Here is a 14,594-nt window from a genome sequence, read left to right on the forward strand (position 1 = left end):
TCCCCCCCCCCCCCCCCCACCTCCTTTTCCATATCCTCCGCCACCCCCACCCCCACCTCCTTTTACTAATGCTCCACCACCCCCACCCCCACCTCCTTTTACTAATGCTCCACCAAGAACACCTTTAAATAAAGCTCCACCTGCACCTCCGCCGCCTTCTTACACTAGTGCTCCAACGGCACCACCCCCACCTCCTCCACCCCCTTTTAGTACAAGTCAGTCTCCATCGCCTCTTTTTAGTAGAGCTCCACCACCACCACCACCCCTTCCTTCATCAAGTGGAAGACCACCTCCACCTCCACCTCCTCCAATGTCTAGAGCCCCTCCACCTCCACCCTTTCCTGGAGCACCTCCACCACCTCCACCACCACCTCCTGGTGGTGGTCGAGGCCCACCCGCTCCCCCTCCTCCTGGTGGTCGAGGCCCACCTCCTCCCCCTCCTCCTGGTGGTCGAGGCCCGCCTCCTCCCCCTCCTCCTGGTGGTCGAGGCCCGCCTCCTCCCCCTCCTCCTGGTGGTCGAGGCCCACCTCCTCCACCTTTTCCTGGGGCTCCTCCTCCTCCTGGTGGTGCACCTCCACCACCTCCACCCTTGGGTTCTAAAGGGGCAAATGTTGGAGTTGATCCAAGAGGGAGAGGGCGTGGATATGCACGTCCTGGTGCAGTGGCACCCCGACGATCCTCCTTAAAGCCTTTGCATTGGAGTAAGGTTACAAGGGCACTACAAGGAAGTTTATGGGAAGAATTACAAAGACACGGAGAACCGCAAATGTAATTCTTGTCTACTTTTGCGTGTTTTCATGAACTATTTATATTTTGTATAATTGTACAGTGTTTTTCTTGTTATTTATATTTGTAATGAATGATTTCATGTTCTATTTTAGTGCACCAGAGTTTGATGTTTCGGAGCTAGAGAAGCTTTTCTCTGCAAATGTTCCAAAACCTACCGATTCAAGTAAATCTGGAGGGAGGCGCAAGTCTGCTGGATCTAAACCTGACAAAGTCCACTTGGTATTCTTCTATATGGATATTATTGAAATTTGATTTTTGAAACAAGGCATGCATGAAAGGTTTTTTGTTGCTATTTCCTTGGTCTTTCCTTCTAGAAATGTAATTCACCATGATTTGTAGCTTTACTTCATAAAGGCTTTCTGAAGTTAAACACTACATTTATTTAAATTGGAATTTAATATCTTTAATTTTTATACTCGGTGATTTATTTCTTAAAAGAACCTATCTTGAATGATCAGATAATTGCTGTTAACTTGTTATGGAGACAAATGTACACTTTTCTTTAGTTTTGTGTAATAAAAATATCCAGCCCACCTTGAAACATAACGCATAATCATTGCTTACTGTACTGATTATGTCCACAATAACTATTGTTCTATTATTGTCCCTTCTGTTCACTGCCCCTTATATTTTCCATGATAAAATTCTGATGCCTTATGCTTTATGAATCCTAAGGGGCAAATTGATGTTGCTTTATACCTGTCATTGCTTAAAGCCAATATTGTTAGAAACTCATTGACTTGATCTTTAGTTGGTGCTTCCTTAATAACTGTCACTGATCAGTAACTTTTGTATCTGTATTATTGATGGATAGATCGACCTAAGGAGAGCCAATAATACGGAAATCATGCTAACGAAGGTTAAGATGCCACTCCCTGATATGATGGTAAGCTGATACTTAGATTTCAGCAATTTTATAATTATGTTAGATGACTGATTTAAATCAAAGCATTTAATATTGAAAATAAATATTCTCTTGCAAGAAGCATTGCACTGAAAATAATTTTGTTTTCATTGAGGGCGTTTCTTAAAATAGTTTTTACATTTGTATTGTTATATGTTAATTCTATAGGCCACTGATAGGAGATATTGCCAGTAACAATCCTTTTCGACATCATATCTGCTACAAATTTCTAACTTATGAAATCTCCACCTGTAACCTTCAGGGGCAAATATGTTTTTTTTCCTAACATGTTGAAATGAATACTCTCAGGCTGCAGTACTGGCTATGGATGAGTCGGTATTAGATGTTGATCAGGTGGAAAATCTCATTAAATTTTGTCCTACCAAAGAGGAAATGGAACTTTTGAAGGTGAAATTTAATAAGTTTATCCATACTTCTTTTATCTTGTTTTGACAATTAATAGTTCTAGTTCCAGGCATCTGCTTTTACACTAAAAAAGTGTCCTACTACTCTGATTTGTTGCTTTGCTAATTTTCATTTCTCCTGTTTATAATTGTTTAGGCATACACTGGTGACAAGGATAATCTGGGGAAGTGTGAACAGGTGTGCAATTATTTATTTAGTCATAGCATTATATGTGATTGCTATTAATTGGAAGTGTTAAGTAACACGTTGTATAGGGTGTTTTTTGTGACTAATTTTTAACTAATTCATGCTTGGTGTCATCAAAACTTGAGAGGAAAATTAAAAGTACGACAATGGTAAAACTATCTAGTGCCATTTGATTTGTTTGTTCATCATTGATTTCAAAAAAGTATGAAAGGAGGTGGGAGGAATGATGACAAAATAATGTTTTGCCAGCTACCAAAACTATATACTGCATATGAAATTAAAAGGTACCTGCAAATAAAATGTACCTGCAAATAAAAATCACAGTTTGATTGGCGATGCCTGGTAGTGGTTGATTGTGAAAGGAAAAGTGATTTAGCATTTACAAATCCCCATCTTTCCCTTTAGATATTTGGTTAGAAGCCAACTGTTTTGGTCTTTGTTTATATAAGTTCCTATTATGTTTATGTGTTTGTAATCATATTATATTTATTTGGTTATTTCAGTTTTTTTTGGAGTTGATGAAGGTGCCAAGGGTGGAGTCAAAATTAAGAGTATTCGCTTTTAAAATTCAGTTTCAGTCTCAGGTTTGGTGGTGTCTGTTATATTTTCTGTGTTTAGTGGATTTGTATTTTCCTTCAGTTATCATATTTTCCACTCTACGCAGGTTACGGAATTTAGGAAGAGTTTAAACACTGTGAACTCTGCCTGTGAAGAGGTACTTTGCTTTTGCAACTAACAAACGTTATACTGTTTGTATTTCTTTGACCTCATGCATTTTTTTCTCAACTATAGGTCCGGAAATCATACAAACTGAAGGACATCATGAAGAAAATTCTTTTTTTGGGTAATACATTGAATCAGGGAACGGCAAGAGGTAAGTCTTTTCTTATTTGTCATTAGTCAAACTTTTATTTGGTTCAATTAGATTATCTAATGCATGCTTAATGTACTGTTTATTTTAATATCAAATGTTTCGGTTTTTGCAGGATCTGCAGTCGGATTTAAGTTGGATAGCCTTTTAAAGCTCACTGACACTCGTGCTACAAACAATAAGATGACACTGATGCATTATCTTTGCAAGGTATAAGTATCAATTACATTAAATCAAAATATTATGTGGCTGCTTACCCTTTTTTTCCTTTCGTAGGTGCTAGCTGAAAGGTCGCCTGGACTCCTTGATTTTCACAAAGACCTTGTTAGTCTGGAAGGTTCCACTAAGGTGATGATTTATTTTGGTTCTATATAGTCCCCCCTCATGTTTTAATGACACTAAGAAAAGTTACTCAGAAAAGAGCAGGGAAGTGACTCAGAAAAGATAAATTTACCTCTTTCAATCATCATCAAAATTCAACCTTTGAGACAAAATTCTCATTACTTTGGCAGTCATAAAAAATCATGGGACTTAGCAAAATTCTTGAAAACTGGGTATTTAGTTAATTTTGTAATTTATGGGAAAAGTAAAAATGGGCTTATTTAAATTAGGGTTGCAAGCTGCATCTGACCAAATTAGAAAAAAGGCCAAAATGTATATAACTTCCTTCATTTTTGGCCCACCGGAAAATATCCCCTTTGGTTTCAAATTTGGAATCTACTTAAAGTTAAGTAGAAAATATTTCTTCCAATCATAAAGTATGCAAATTCAGAAACCTTATCGAAAATGCAATTGCCAATGATAAAAAAATCAAGAGAAATTTCACCTAGGAGCATGCACGCTGGATCAAGTTCTGGTGAAGTCCTTTTTCATTTGAACCACATTTCTTGAATTCCTTCATTTAATGGATGCAAAGGGCTATTGTATTGACGTTGAATGCTTTCCTAATTTACCTATTGGTCGAAGTTAAAATGGCTATTTGTATTTTAGCCAAAAGAAAATACTGTTGGGATAGATAGGACTATGTAACTGTTGGGTATTAAGTAATGATTTTGCAATGTGTATTGATTTGAAACATGAATTTTTTCAGATACAATTGAAATCATTAGCAGAAGAAATGCAGGCAATCACCAAGGGATTAGAAAAGGTTAAACAAGAGCTTGCTGCATCTGAAAATGATGGACCTGTGTCTGAAGTTTTCTGTAAGGTGTTTAGCTTTTTTTTTTATTTCCAGCTCTTGATTCCTCATTATATCAGTAATATATAATAATAATACTAATAATAATAATAATAATAATAATAATAATAATAATAATAATAGTTATTATTATTATTATAATTAATATTATTATTTCACTATTTTAATTTATAAAAACACATTACAACTTAAAAAAAACAAATTATTTTAAAACACACAATACAAAATTACAAAAACCTAAATTAAATCATAAACATTCCAAGTTAGAAACCATGAACCCTAACTCACGCGAAGCCTTTTCTTCTCATCTTCGATTTTCTGAAAAACTGAAACTCAATCGCACTCGAACTTGTGTTTCCTTTCATCTCCGGCGACAACGACAACCGAACTCTCTTTGGTTCCGAGTCCAAAGCTCCCGTCAACTGTAGCTTTGTCGCATTTTGACCCTTTGCTCTCGATTCAGGATTCTCGAATCCCGTTGTTGATAACAGAGTTAGGGTTTTGGAAAAGTTTCGTTCGGGAATCACGTTGACAGCGGAAGATTCGTCAATTGATGTAGAAAAGACAATGACGAGGTTAGTGGTGATGATGGTGATGACGAAGAAAAGGAACGGATGAAGGAGAAGAGCGATTTGGGGAACGAGAGAGATTGTGAAAAGTGTTGATTTGCAATTATTTTTGACGGAATTGGAAATAGGCAGTCACAATAAGGTGTTGTTGTTTTATTTTTGGGTTCATTGTCAATGGCTTATGGTTGGGCGATTATGGTTTTTCTTGTTATGTATTCGCTGTGTATTAGGTGTTGCTATTTTTTCAATTGTTAATGATCTTGTAGGAAGGTTTAGTTCTGTTACTGATATTGTTTGGGATGGTTCTAGATTGGGTTTGAAGAGGATTTCTAGATTGTGACTTTTATATTATCTGTGGATTTCTGGGTTCCTTTGGAGGAAGGTTGTTATTTTTTGTCTTCTGTGTTGAATATGGCTATTGAGATTAACTGCATTTTGCACAAAGGAGGCTTCACGTGAGTTGGGTTTCTAATTTTGGATGTATTTGATTCATTTCAGTTTTTTTTGTAGATTTAATTCTGGGAAATTAGAATAATGAAATAATAGTATTATTCTACATGGAAGGATCCAAAACTGGGAAAAAAAAAAACAAAATGGGGGATTAATTCTGTGAATCAGCTTAAATAGTGGACCAAAATTGCAATTAAGCCTTATTATTATTAGTAGTAGTAGTAGTGGAAAAAATAATCAAATTGGAATAAATATGCAACAAACACCACTTCAAATTATCTATAAAGAAGGAAATACTTCAAAGTTTATTGGTAAACAAATAGCCAGGAGTAAATCCACACTAACAATATTTAATGCAGTACACCAACATCTAATCCAAATTTGCAATTACCGTTAACAATAAAATTAATTATTTCAAAATTACCATTTTATGCTTAATTTGGGCTGGAAATTTAAAATTATAAAATCATCTCAAACCACTTTACTTTATATAAAGATTATGATATACCAGACCTCCTTACTTTATATATATTAAGATATGTTTTTTTGTCTTGTATAAACATTTTGTCAAATGGAGATTGAGATACTTGATTGTCTTTTTATCAGTAAACAAGTCTTCCATCATGTCACCATAGTATCTGATTCCATTTTATACGGTTTATTGTCTGGTTTACATTTTATAATTTTCTTCAGACATTGAAAGGATTCATAACTGTAGCTGAGTCAGATGTAGCAGATCTATTAAAATTATATTCTATGGTGGTAATATTCTTAACCATCTTTTTGGAACATTGAACGTCAATACAAAGAAATAAAAAGGTTCAACATTTTGACTATGTATGGACAGGGTAAAAATGCAGATGCCCTTGCACTGTATTTTGGCGAGGATCCTGCAAGATGCCCATGTGAGCAAGGTATGTTATCATTAATACTGATACATGTTGTGGTATGACATGTGGTCATTGGACTTGTTTACTGGCGATGACGATTTTTTTATCAGATTACAGTAAAATGAAAATAGGGGAATATTTAAATGGGAGGACTGAACTGAATGAAGTGTCATCATCCATGTGTGATTAGGTTTTGTTTGGAAAATGTAGTGATATGTTTGCTTGTCTATTTATATAATGCTCAAACTAAATTATTTTTGTTGCTGGTTTAATGATTGCAGTTACTGCAACTCTATTAAATTTTATAAGATTGTTCCGGAAAGCACATGAAGAGAATTGCAAACAAGCAGAGTTAGAGAAGAAGAAAGCTGAGAAAGAGGCTGAAATGGAGAAAGGCAAAGGGCGTTAACTTAACACGGAAGAGTGCAGAAGACAGTTGATGACTGGGTTTTCTGCTCCTTTGCACCGACAGCCTGCTCTCACCGAAGAGCCGGAATCTATCCATGCGAGAGGAATGCATCTGAAGCTAGTTGTGACTTAAGAAGCTTCTGTTTCCACGTTGATCATGATGTGAAAATGAGCCTTTCAAGCTTATCTATTGAAGGTGGAATTGCAAATTCATGCCACATGAGGACCTTTGAACGTACACCAAGCTAAGGAGTTGATTCTTTGATGGCATGCTGTTGAATCGGATCCGCCCGTATGGCCGATTGATCCTTTTTGTCAGAAGAGTTGTTTTGAGTTTATTCCAAATGTTTCATTAGATTGCTGGATCTTTCCCGTGGAGGAAACTACAACACATTGTGATGGATGCTTACTGTGATTGCTCAAGATATCATCTGCGTCCTCCAATGAATGAACCAGTCCACGTCAGGTTGGTTCAAGAAATTTCTTTTGCAGCAGAGCATGCTTGCTGTAGAACTGGCATTGGCATGCATCGTTCATTTGCCATATTTTATACAGCACCAGCGCAGAAGCTTTTTGGACTTTCGAAGCCCTGCAACCGTAGCAGTACCATGGAACTTTTGTACAAAGAACTAATCCTTCCCTTTAGGATCCAATTCTTTCTCATCTAACATAGAAATTAGTTTCCTTTATTATGGAGATTTTGGTAGAAAATGTTGTATAGCTGTCAGGTTAAGAGAAAATAGAAATTAGGTCACTGTATTGTAACTGTAATATAAGTGAAGAGAAAGTCTAATTAGAAATGCAAAGCTAAGTTTAATTTTTCGTGTGAAATAATACAATCATCAAGTGTAAAAGGTTCTTGTAACATTCTGTTGTACACAAAAAGAAAATCTTTATTTGCATATTTTCCTTGCATCTTGTTAGTTGAACTAACATATCTTAATGATTGTGAAGAATATTCCAAGGGCAAGTGGATCCCAACTCGAGCCTTTAACCAGTTACTATTATTTTAGTATTTTGGACCTAATGCTATTGTATAAGCTTAAGAGTGTGGTGCCAAACACAACTGCAGTCCAACAGAATAATCAGTAATAACAATACAGCTTTTTCTGCAATCAAATATGAATTCCATTTCCCTGGTATTTGATCTCAATGATCCTCTGACTCTGGATTTGGAGCATAGTAGTTAATGGGGGTTTGACACATAATGGACTCAGACCCTCTCTTCCGGTACAACGGTACAGTAAAAAAAATTATTTGATTTTTTTAGCTTCATCGATGCTGTGGCTTGTACTATAATGTCTGATAACTATATTTTTTAATGAAGTTTTGAAAGAGAAAGATAAGAATAAAACGAAGTTTGAATGATTGTAGCAAAATTAAAAGTGTACACAAAAAGGCAAATAACAAATCATGTGTCTTATTCACTTTAAAATACTGCCAATCTACAAATTAAATCTTATGAAATCAACATACAGAGGTTAAGAATATAACAGAAAGACATTTATATAAAACGCTGCAGTATATGAAATTCTCTATCTTTTTGTCCTGGCACATAAGCTGAGGTTGCTCAATTGAAACTCTTTATGCTTTCAAAGTTGCTCGATTTCCTTCAACCGACATGAATAAATTTGGTAAATACCTGCTATATACCCTTCTCTTTCATGAAGAAAAATACTTGACCAAACTAATAAAAGGCCACTTCATGTTCCTTATGGTAGTTCTTCGAAATTCTTGCCGCCAACGTAACCATAATCGTTCTCGTCTTGAAAATGTCCGTCCTGGTGATTAATCCATGATCTTGTCTTAAAGCTTTTATAGAACAAGCAGCTAACAATTGTGTCAAGAATGATGAATATTGAGTACAAGTATGCAATGAAAATTCCCTCAAAAACCACAAAAGGCCTTGCCTTTCCAACGTGATAGGCCCTTACAACTCTGAATTGAAACAAGGCCTCAATGGCAGCCAAGGCCACATTAACAGGAAGTGCTAAGAACAAAGCCATCGACGTCTTTCCTCTTACAAAGATACAAGCTTTCAGAATCGCCGAGTATCCACCATGTCCTTCCATACCAGATAAGGCAAGTGACATATTACATATCACAAGTGCATTGGCAAGAATCACCGAAAACAGAACCGCCCCGAATGCTGACATGAAAATAAGTAATCTAGAAGAAGAGTAACCAAGTCCTTCCATAAAGCTGAAAGCCAAAAACAGAAAACAAAAAGCAGTTGCATTTGCTGAGATAATCAAGAAACAGTTGCAGATATATGTGTGGAAAAGTGGCTTATAAAGGGCTATTATCGAAGCGAATGAAGGTGGCAAAGATGGTTTATTGTGATTGAGTTTAAGAGCTTGAATTATAGAAGCTTTTGCAATGAGGAGGAAAGTGAGTGTGAAAGGAAGAGAAAAGATTGAACAAGTGATTGTTTGAGAAACCTTGAGGTTAAGAATGTTGAACAATATTGAAGAGGAAGGAAAACCTGCAGCATCAAAGAGAATCCTTAAACGGTTATAAATTTGAGGCAAAAGGGATGAAGGAGAAGGAACTAAAGCTTGTGAGATTAGTATTGAAGCTGAGAAAGGAAAAACAAAAAAAGCTATTGATGAAGTGAAATAGTGATAGTTTTGAAGAAAACTATGAACTGATCTTCTCAGAATCTTGCATGAAACTTCCATATTGGAATTCAATATTCTTCTGGTATGTGTGACTTAAGAAAGAGGGTTTGGTGTGAAAGATGAATCCTGAATCAAACCAATATAGATAAAGTATACAAAAAGGATGTGTTGGTGATGGTGTTTCTTTTTGTGTGTTAGTTTTTCTTAAATGGTTTTGTTCTTTGTTTTGGAAATGGTTGGTTAGAGAGTTTAAGAGTTGGTGTTTAAGATGAAAAGATAGGCCAACAAGAAGGAACTAAGGACTTGTTTAAGGTGAAGTTGTTTGGACTTTGTTTTTACCATAGATTTTGGACACATTCTGTGTATAACAACTAACTATAATCTCTTTGTGTTCAACGAACAACCACTACATTATAACTGCTTTCAATTTAATTTAGAGAGCAAAAAAGTAAAAAAATAAAACAACATAAACACCTTTTCCTTGGTTTCACGATTTGGCATTAAGCCAATATGTAATTTGGCATATGACAGGTCTTCAAGTTTTGTCTTGACGATGAGGGGTCTCTTTCTCTCTTTTTTTAATTGATTGCTTAGATTATACATTATTTTGTAGGCTTATAATTGATGATGACTACAACACTTCTCAATTTTCTTTTTATTATTTTTTTCTATAACTTTTCCAATTTCTCTAAATAAATATAATGTAAAACATGACAAATGAACTAATAAAGCATTGAAAGTTGGGTCCATTATTATTCTTGAAAAGAAAGCGTCATTTTAATTGATGACATGAGTGTAAAATAAAAAGGAAGTCTACTACACACACACCGTGACGAAGAAGGAATGTAGAATTTAATTAATTGAGGTTGCCGTGATAATTATAAAGTGGAGTAGTAACTAACTTGTGTAAGGTAGTAGGGTCTTAGGCATGGTACAATTCAAGATTACGTAACCTATAAGAGACACACATAGACTTTTATGTGTGTTCAAAGATTCTTTTACTCAATATATATATAATATAATATGATCTTATTTTTTTTTACAATCGAGAGTGTAGTCGATAAAAAAGTTGACTCATACTTATAATGTTATAAATTTAATTCTTGATGTTAATATAATATGCGATGTCCAATTGAGTCTTGAAATATGTTCCGATTTGATAAAAGTATATGAAGTTTATTGGAAATGGTTGATGTGTAGTGGGTAAGTATTGTAAATTATAAGGTACAAGTTTGATTCCTACTTATAAAATATCTATTATAATATAGAAATTTTCACTAAATAATTAAGTTAATATTTTTAAAAATTATATAGAAAATGTTAAGCTATGATCAAGCTATATATGTTACATTTATTCTTAATTTTGAAAATATGCATAGTCAAAATATATTTATATATGATAAAAAAATAATTTCACAGTAAATCTTCAAAAAAAAAATCATTTAGTAAATATTTAGTAAATGAATATTTTCTTTACTATTTAATGAATTGTTCAAGTGTCATACATTTTGGGTTTACATACTTTAACTCTACTACATACATATTATATACTCATCTATAAAGGTTTTTGTAAATTTTAGGATATCGAGTTCAATTTATATTTATACCAAAAAAAAGTATTTTTTTAACAAATCCAAACAATTAATTTTACATCATACTAGTCTAAAAACAGGTATTTATAAGGTGCATTTGTTATAAATTTTTTCATAAAATAATCACTTTTAAATTCTTTATCTGTTTGTTACATTTAAAAAAAAAATTAAAAATAATCTAAAAACTGCTTAAATAAATAGTTGACTTTAATAACTTTTTTTAAAAAAATATTTTTATAGTTGATTATTTAAAAGCAAAAATTGATTTTCACTTTGGTACCAAAGGGACCTTAAATCACATGTATGCCAAGTAGAGGGCGAGAGAAATGGTTTTTGTCCAGTTGATAGATGTCCTATCAAGCATTTGTTTTATTTGGTTTTGATGGATCAAGTAATCCACAATTAGTGGTTTGAAATTTCTTATTTTGGTGGTTTATATGATTCAATTTTGGTGGTGAATTTTTTTATTTTTTATTTTTTATTTTATGTCGGATGAGAAATTTATATATTTTAACATTTTATTTTGAAAAATAATTAAAGATAAATCAAGTCAACAATATGGTCAATAATCTGAGTCAGCATGACAAAGTGAAATATTGCCCATTAGTAGTTAAACATTTTTTAACGGAAAGAAGGCGCCAAAAACTAAGAACTTATAAATAATTTAGTTAAACAATTATAACATATATAATTATTTATTATATATATATATAGTGTTTGTATATAAAAAAAAATCTTTTTAATAAATAAAATAAAATACGTAAATTAAGTATAAGTTATTTTTAAAGACTATAGATCTTATAAAAATAAAGTGAAACATGTTTGTGTACATCATAATTTATTGTCATAAACTCGTTCAAAAAATTTAAAAAATACTTATCAATTAAAATAAATCAAAACAAGCACACCCATAAAAAAAATGATACGTTTGCAGAAATTAAACATATATTTAAACCTATTTTGAATTACACGATTATATTAATTGGTATGGACATGTGGGATATGGTATTAATTATGGGTTGAGATGTAGCTTTTTCAATGTTTGACTCTAAAACCAAAACACCTTCAAAGTAGTGAAAAACCTCATCAATGGTTCTCGTCCTCATCTTTCAAAGGTGGCAAATTTTCATGCACTTATAAAATTACTTGAGCAATTTTTATTTATTGGAAGAAAAAAAAAAGCATACGACTTGGTGGATTTTCAATGGCATGTTGTTTACAGTGTTTTAGAGTGAAACATTTAAAACAATAAGATGGATTAATTAAATTGAATGGTTGAATTTAATGTGACTTCAGTTTACAGCACAAAATCCATATTCTATAAACAGAATCCCTCTTATGATATTACAAGCACTCATACTAACAAAAAATATCTAAAAAATTGGATGCATTGGTCCAAATCGAGGGAGTATTGTAAAAAAATGTCCTTAAATAAAATATCTATTTCAAATTATCAAATTAAATATATTATTTTTTTCTAAATATATTGCATACTAATTATTATTAATTTCTCAAAGGATAAAATCAAATTAAATATATTCATCTTCCAAAGGTATTTTAAAATATCTATATATAAAATAATTATATTTGGTTCATTTTTTACTTTTATTACTTTTTTCATTTTATAATAATTGTCACAATTGTAAAAGGAATTTGTTTTAAAATAATTATCATTGATATTAATTACCATTTTTTGATTGTATCATCTAATTAATGTTATATGCATCATTTTTAAGTCATATTTTTAATGCTAAATGCATATGTTAGTATTTTAATTTTTTTTTAATTGATCCTGTAAGTTTTTAGTTTAATTCTACTTTTAAACTCCTTATTTTTACTAATTCATGAAATTATTCCTCTAATTTTAAAAGTCGACAATTTTTGTCTCTAACTCTTATTTTTTATCTAAAAATTAATGATGTATGATGTTTTAAATAACATGACATATAATATAATGATGTAGAACGATTAAAACCCATAAAATAAGAATATAATACCGTAAAAACTTAGATTTTTAATTTAATTAATAACATATGAATAATTAATGCATCTAGATGGTTCTATATCATAGTATGTCACATCATTAAAAATGTGTCAAATCGTCATTTTTTAGTTCAAAAATCTAAGAAAGTGATCAAAATTGTCGACTTTAAAAGTAGGAGAACAAATTCCGTAGATTGGTAATAATAGACAAACCAAAATTACAATTAAACCTAAGTTATTTTATAATAGTTTAGTCATTTAACTCTGTAAATGTTTGTGTCAGTTTTTTTTTTTTTTTAATTAGTTTTACATTCAATTTCGTTAATGTTCTTGAAACTCATCAATATTCACGAGTTTCTAGGTTTTAAACTCATAAATTGCTCAAAAGATAACTGTGATTTTGATAATCTTGATGAAAAGAGATATCTCAAAACTTCAATTTTGGTTTAATGAACAACTTTTTCTCTAATCTGTTCTTGATTTTTGGGTATATGCATCAAATTGAGAAATTGAAATACAAAACCCAATTCAAACTAGAAATTGAAAGCATTTGTCATGAATTTGTTTCAAAATGCTGTCATTATCTCTCAAATAATTTACTTTACTTTCAAAATGTGTTTTAATTTGCACTAATTAAAATCAAATTCAAAAAAAGATGAAATAGATTTTGAGATTCTATTTATAAATTTAAAGCACATACATAAGAAACTAAAAAGAATAAGATAAATTTATCATTTTTAAACTTCGATTTGGGCTTCAAATATCTTTTTTTCACCAAAATTGTAAAAAAAAAATCTCTTTTTTTTTTGAGCAACTTATAGATTTGTAACCCAAAATCTCATGAATATTGATGAGTTTGAAGTTAATATTAATGGAGCTTCATGGAAAAACTGATAAAAAGAAGTGTAACGATGAAGTACATTTATAGCTTAAAAAACTAAATTGTTAAAAAATAATTAAATGACCAACTTGGAATAAATAAATAACTTATAACTTTGCGTTTATGATAATAGTAACTTGGCAAAATACTTGTTCTCTTTCATGTATTAACGGTACTTCTTTCCATTATTATTATAAGTAAAAAAACTACTTTTACAATTATTAAGAAAATAAATTAACTACAATTAATTTTTTAAATTTTATGTAAAATACAAATTATATTTATTAAATTGTCAATTTTTAATGTCAAATATTTAACTAAATTCATTAAATGTTTTTTAAAAATAAATAAAAGATATATTAAAAATAATAACATTAAATGATTGAAATTATTTATTTTAAAAGCATCTTTTAAAATACTACGTGAGAAAGTCGGTGTGGTGAAGTAGCTAGTTTGACCTTTTGGATGAGGGATATGATCGGTGACGCATTACCTTACTTGATTTGATTCTCTTTCTACACGGAAATATATAATAATTTAATTAAACATCATTAATTAATATTTTAATCTCTCTTCCTTGGTGAGATGTCAACATATTAGTGACACTCTACCTGAATATTAAGTGCAATTAGGTGATTGAATACAAAATTATAGGCTTCGGAAGGTTTGGAGCCCTCGGGTTTGTTTCTTCTGCATGTAAAGCAAAATGATAAAGAGGCTCGTATAAACTTCCCAAAAGCAACATCTATAATTATTTTAGTAGGTTATATTGTACTTTAAATTGTTTATGTTTGATTTAATTTTTTTTGGATAGGTTTTTTATATTC

General features: G+C 31.8%; 2 protein-coding genes across 2 annotated transcripts in view; one reads left to right on the forward strand and one right to left on the reverse strand.

Annotated features, from left to right (window-relative positions):
- LOC101508170 (formin-like protein 20) overlaps positions 1–7,593 on the forward strand; it is a 12,543-nt gene extending 4,950 nt beyond the window's left edge. Inside the window, exons 6-19 of the mRNA XM_073370945.1 lie at positions 9–768; positions 882–1,008; positions 1,604–1,675; positions 2,003–2,101; positions 2,255–2,296; positions 2,809–2,889; positions 2,970–3,020; positions 3,098–3,179; positions 3,292–3,386; positions 3,453–3,524; positions 4,267–4,383; positions 6,087–6,155; positions 6,241–6,307; positions 6,565–7,593. Coding sequence (XP_073227046.1) covers positions 9–768; positions 882–1,008; positions 1,604–1,675; positions 2,003–2,101; positions 2,255–2,296; positions 2,809–2,889; positions 2,970–3,020; positions 3,098–3,179; positions 3,292–3,386; positions 3,453–3,524; positions 4,267–4,383; positions 6,087–6,155; positions 6,241–6,307; positions 6,565–6,692 — 1,862 coding nt within the window. The 3' untranslated portion in view covers positions 6,693–7,593. The remainder of the gene's footprint in view (positions 1–8; positions 769–881; positions 1,009–1,603; positions 1,676–2,002; positions 2,102–2,254; positions 2,297–2,808; positions 2,890–2,969; positions 3,021–3,097; positions 3,180–3,291; positions 3,387–3,452; positions 3,525–4,266; positions 4,384–6,086; positions 6,156–6,240; positions 6,308–6,564) is intronic.
- A 500-nt stretch (positions 7,594–8,093) lies between these two features.
- LOC101499112 (uncharacterized) lies at positions 8,094–9,862 on the reverse strand. Its single transcript, XM_004508658.4, has one exon. The coding sequence runs from the start codon at positions 9,370–9,372 to the stop codon at positions 8,404–8,406; it is 969 nt and encodes a 322-aa protein (XP_004508715.1). The 5' UTR covers positions 9,373–9,862; the 3' UTR covers positions 8,094–8,403.
- Between the last annotated feature and the right edge of the window lie 4,732 nt (positions 9,863–14,594).

Source organism: Cicer arietinum, chromosome 7, assembly GCF_000331145.2.
Source record: "Cicer arietinum cultivar CDC Frontier isolate Library 1 chromosome 7, Cicar.CDCFrontier_v2.0, whole genome shotgun sequence".
In the NCBI taxonomy this organism is placed as follows: Eukaryota; Viridiplantae; Streptophyta; class Magnoliopsida; order Fabales; family Fabaceae; genus Cicer; species Cicer arietinum.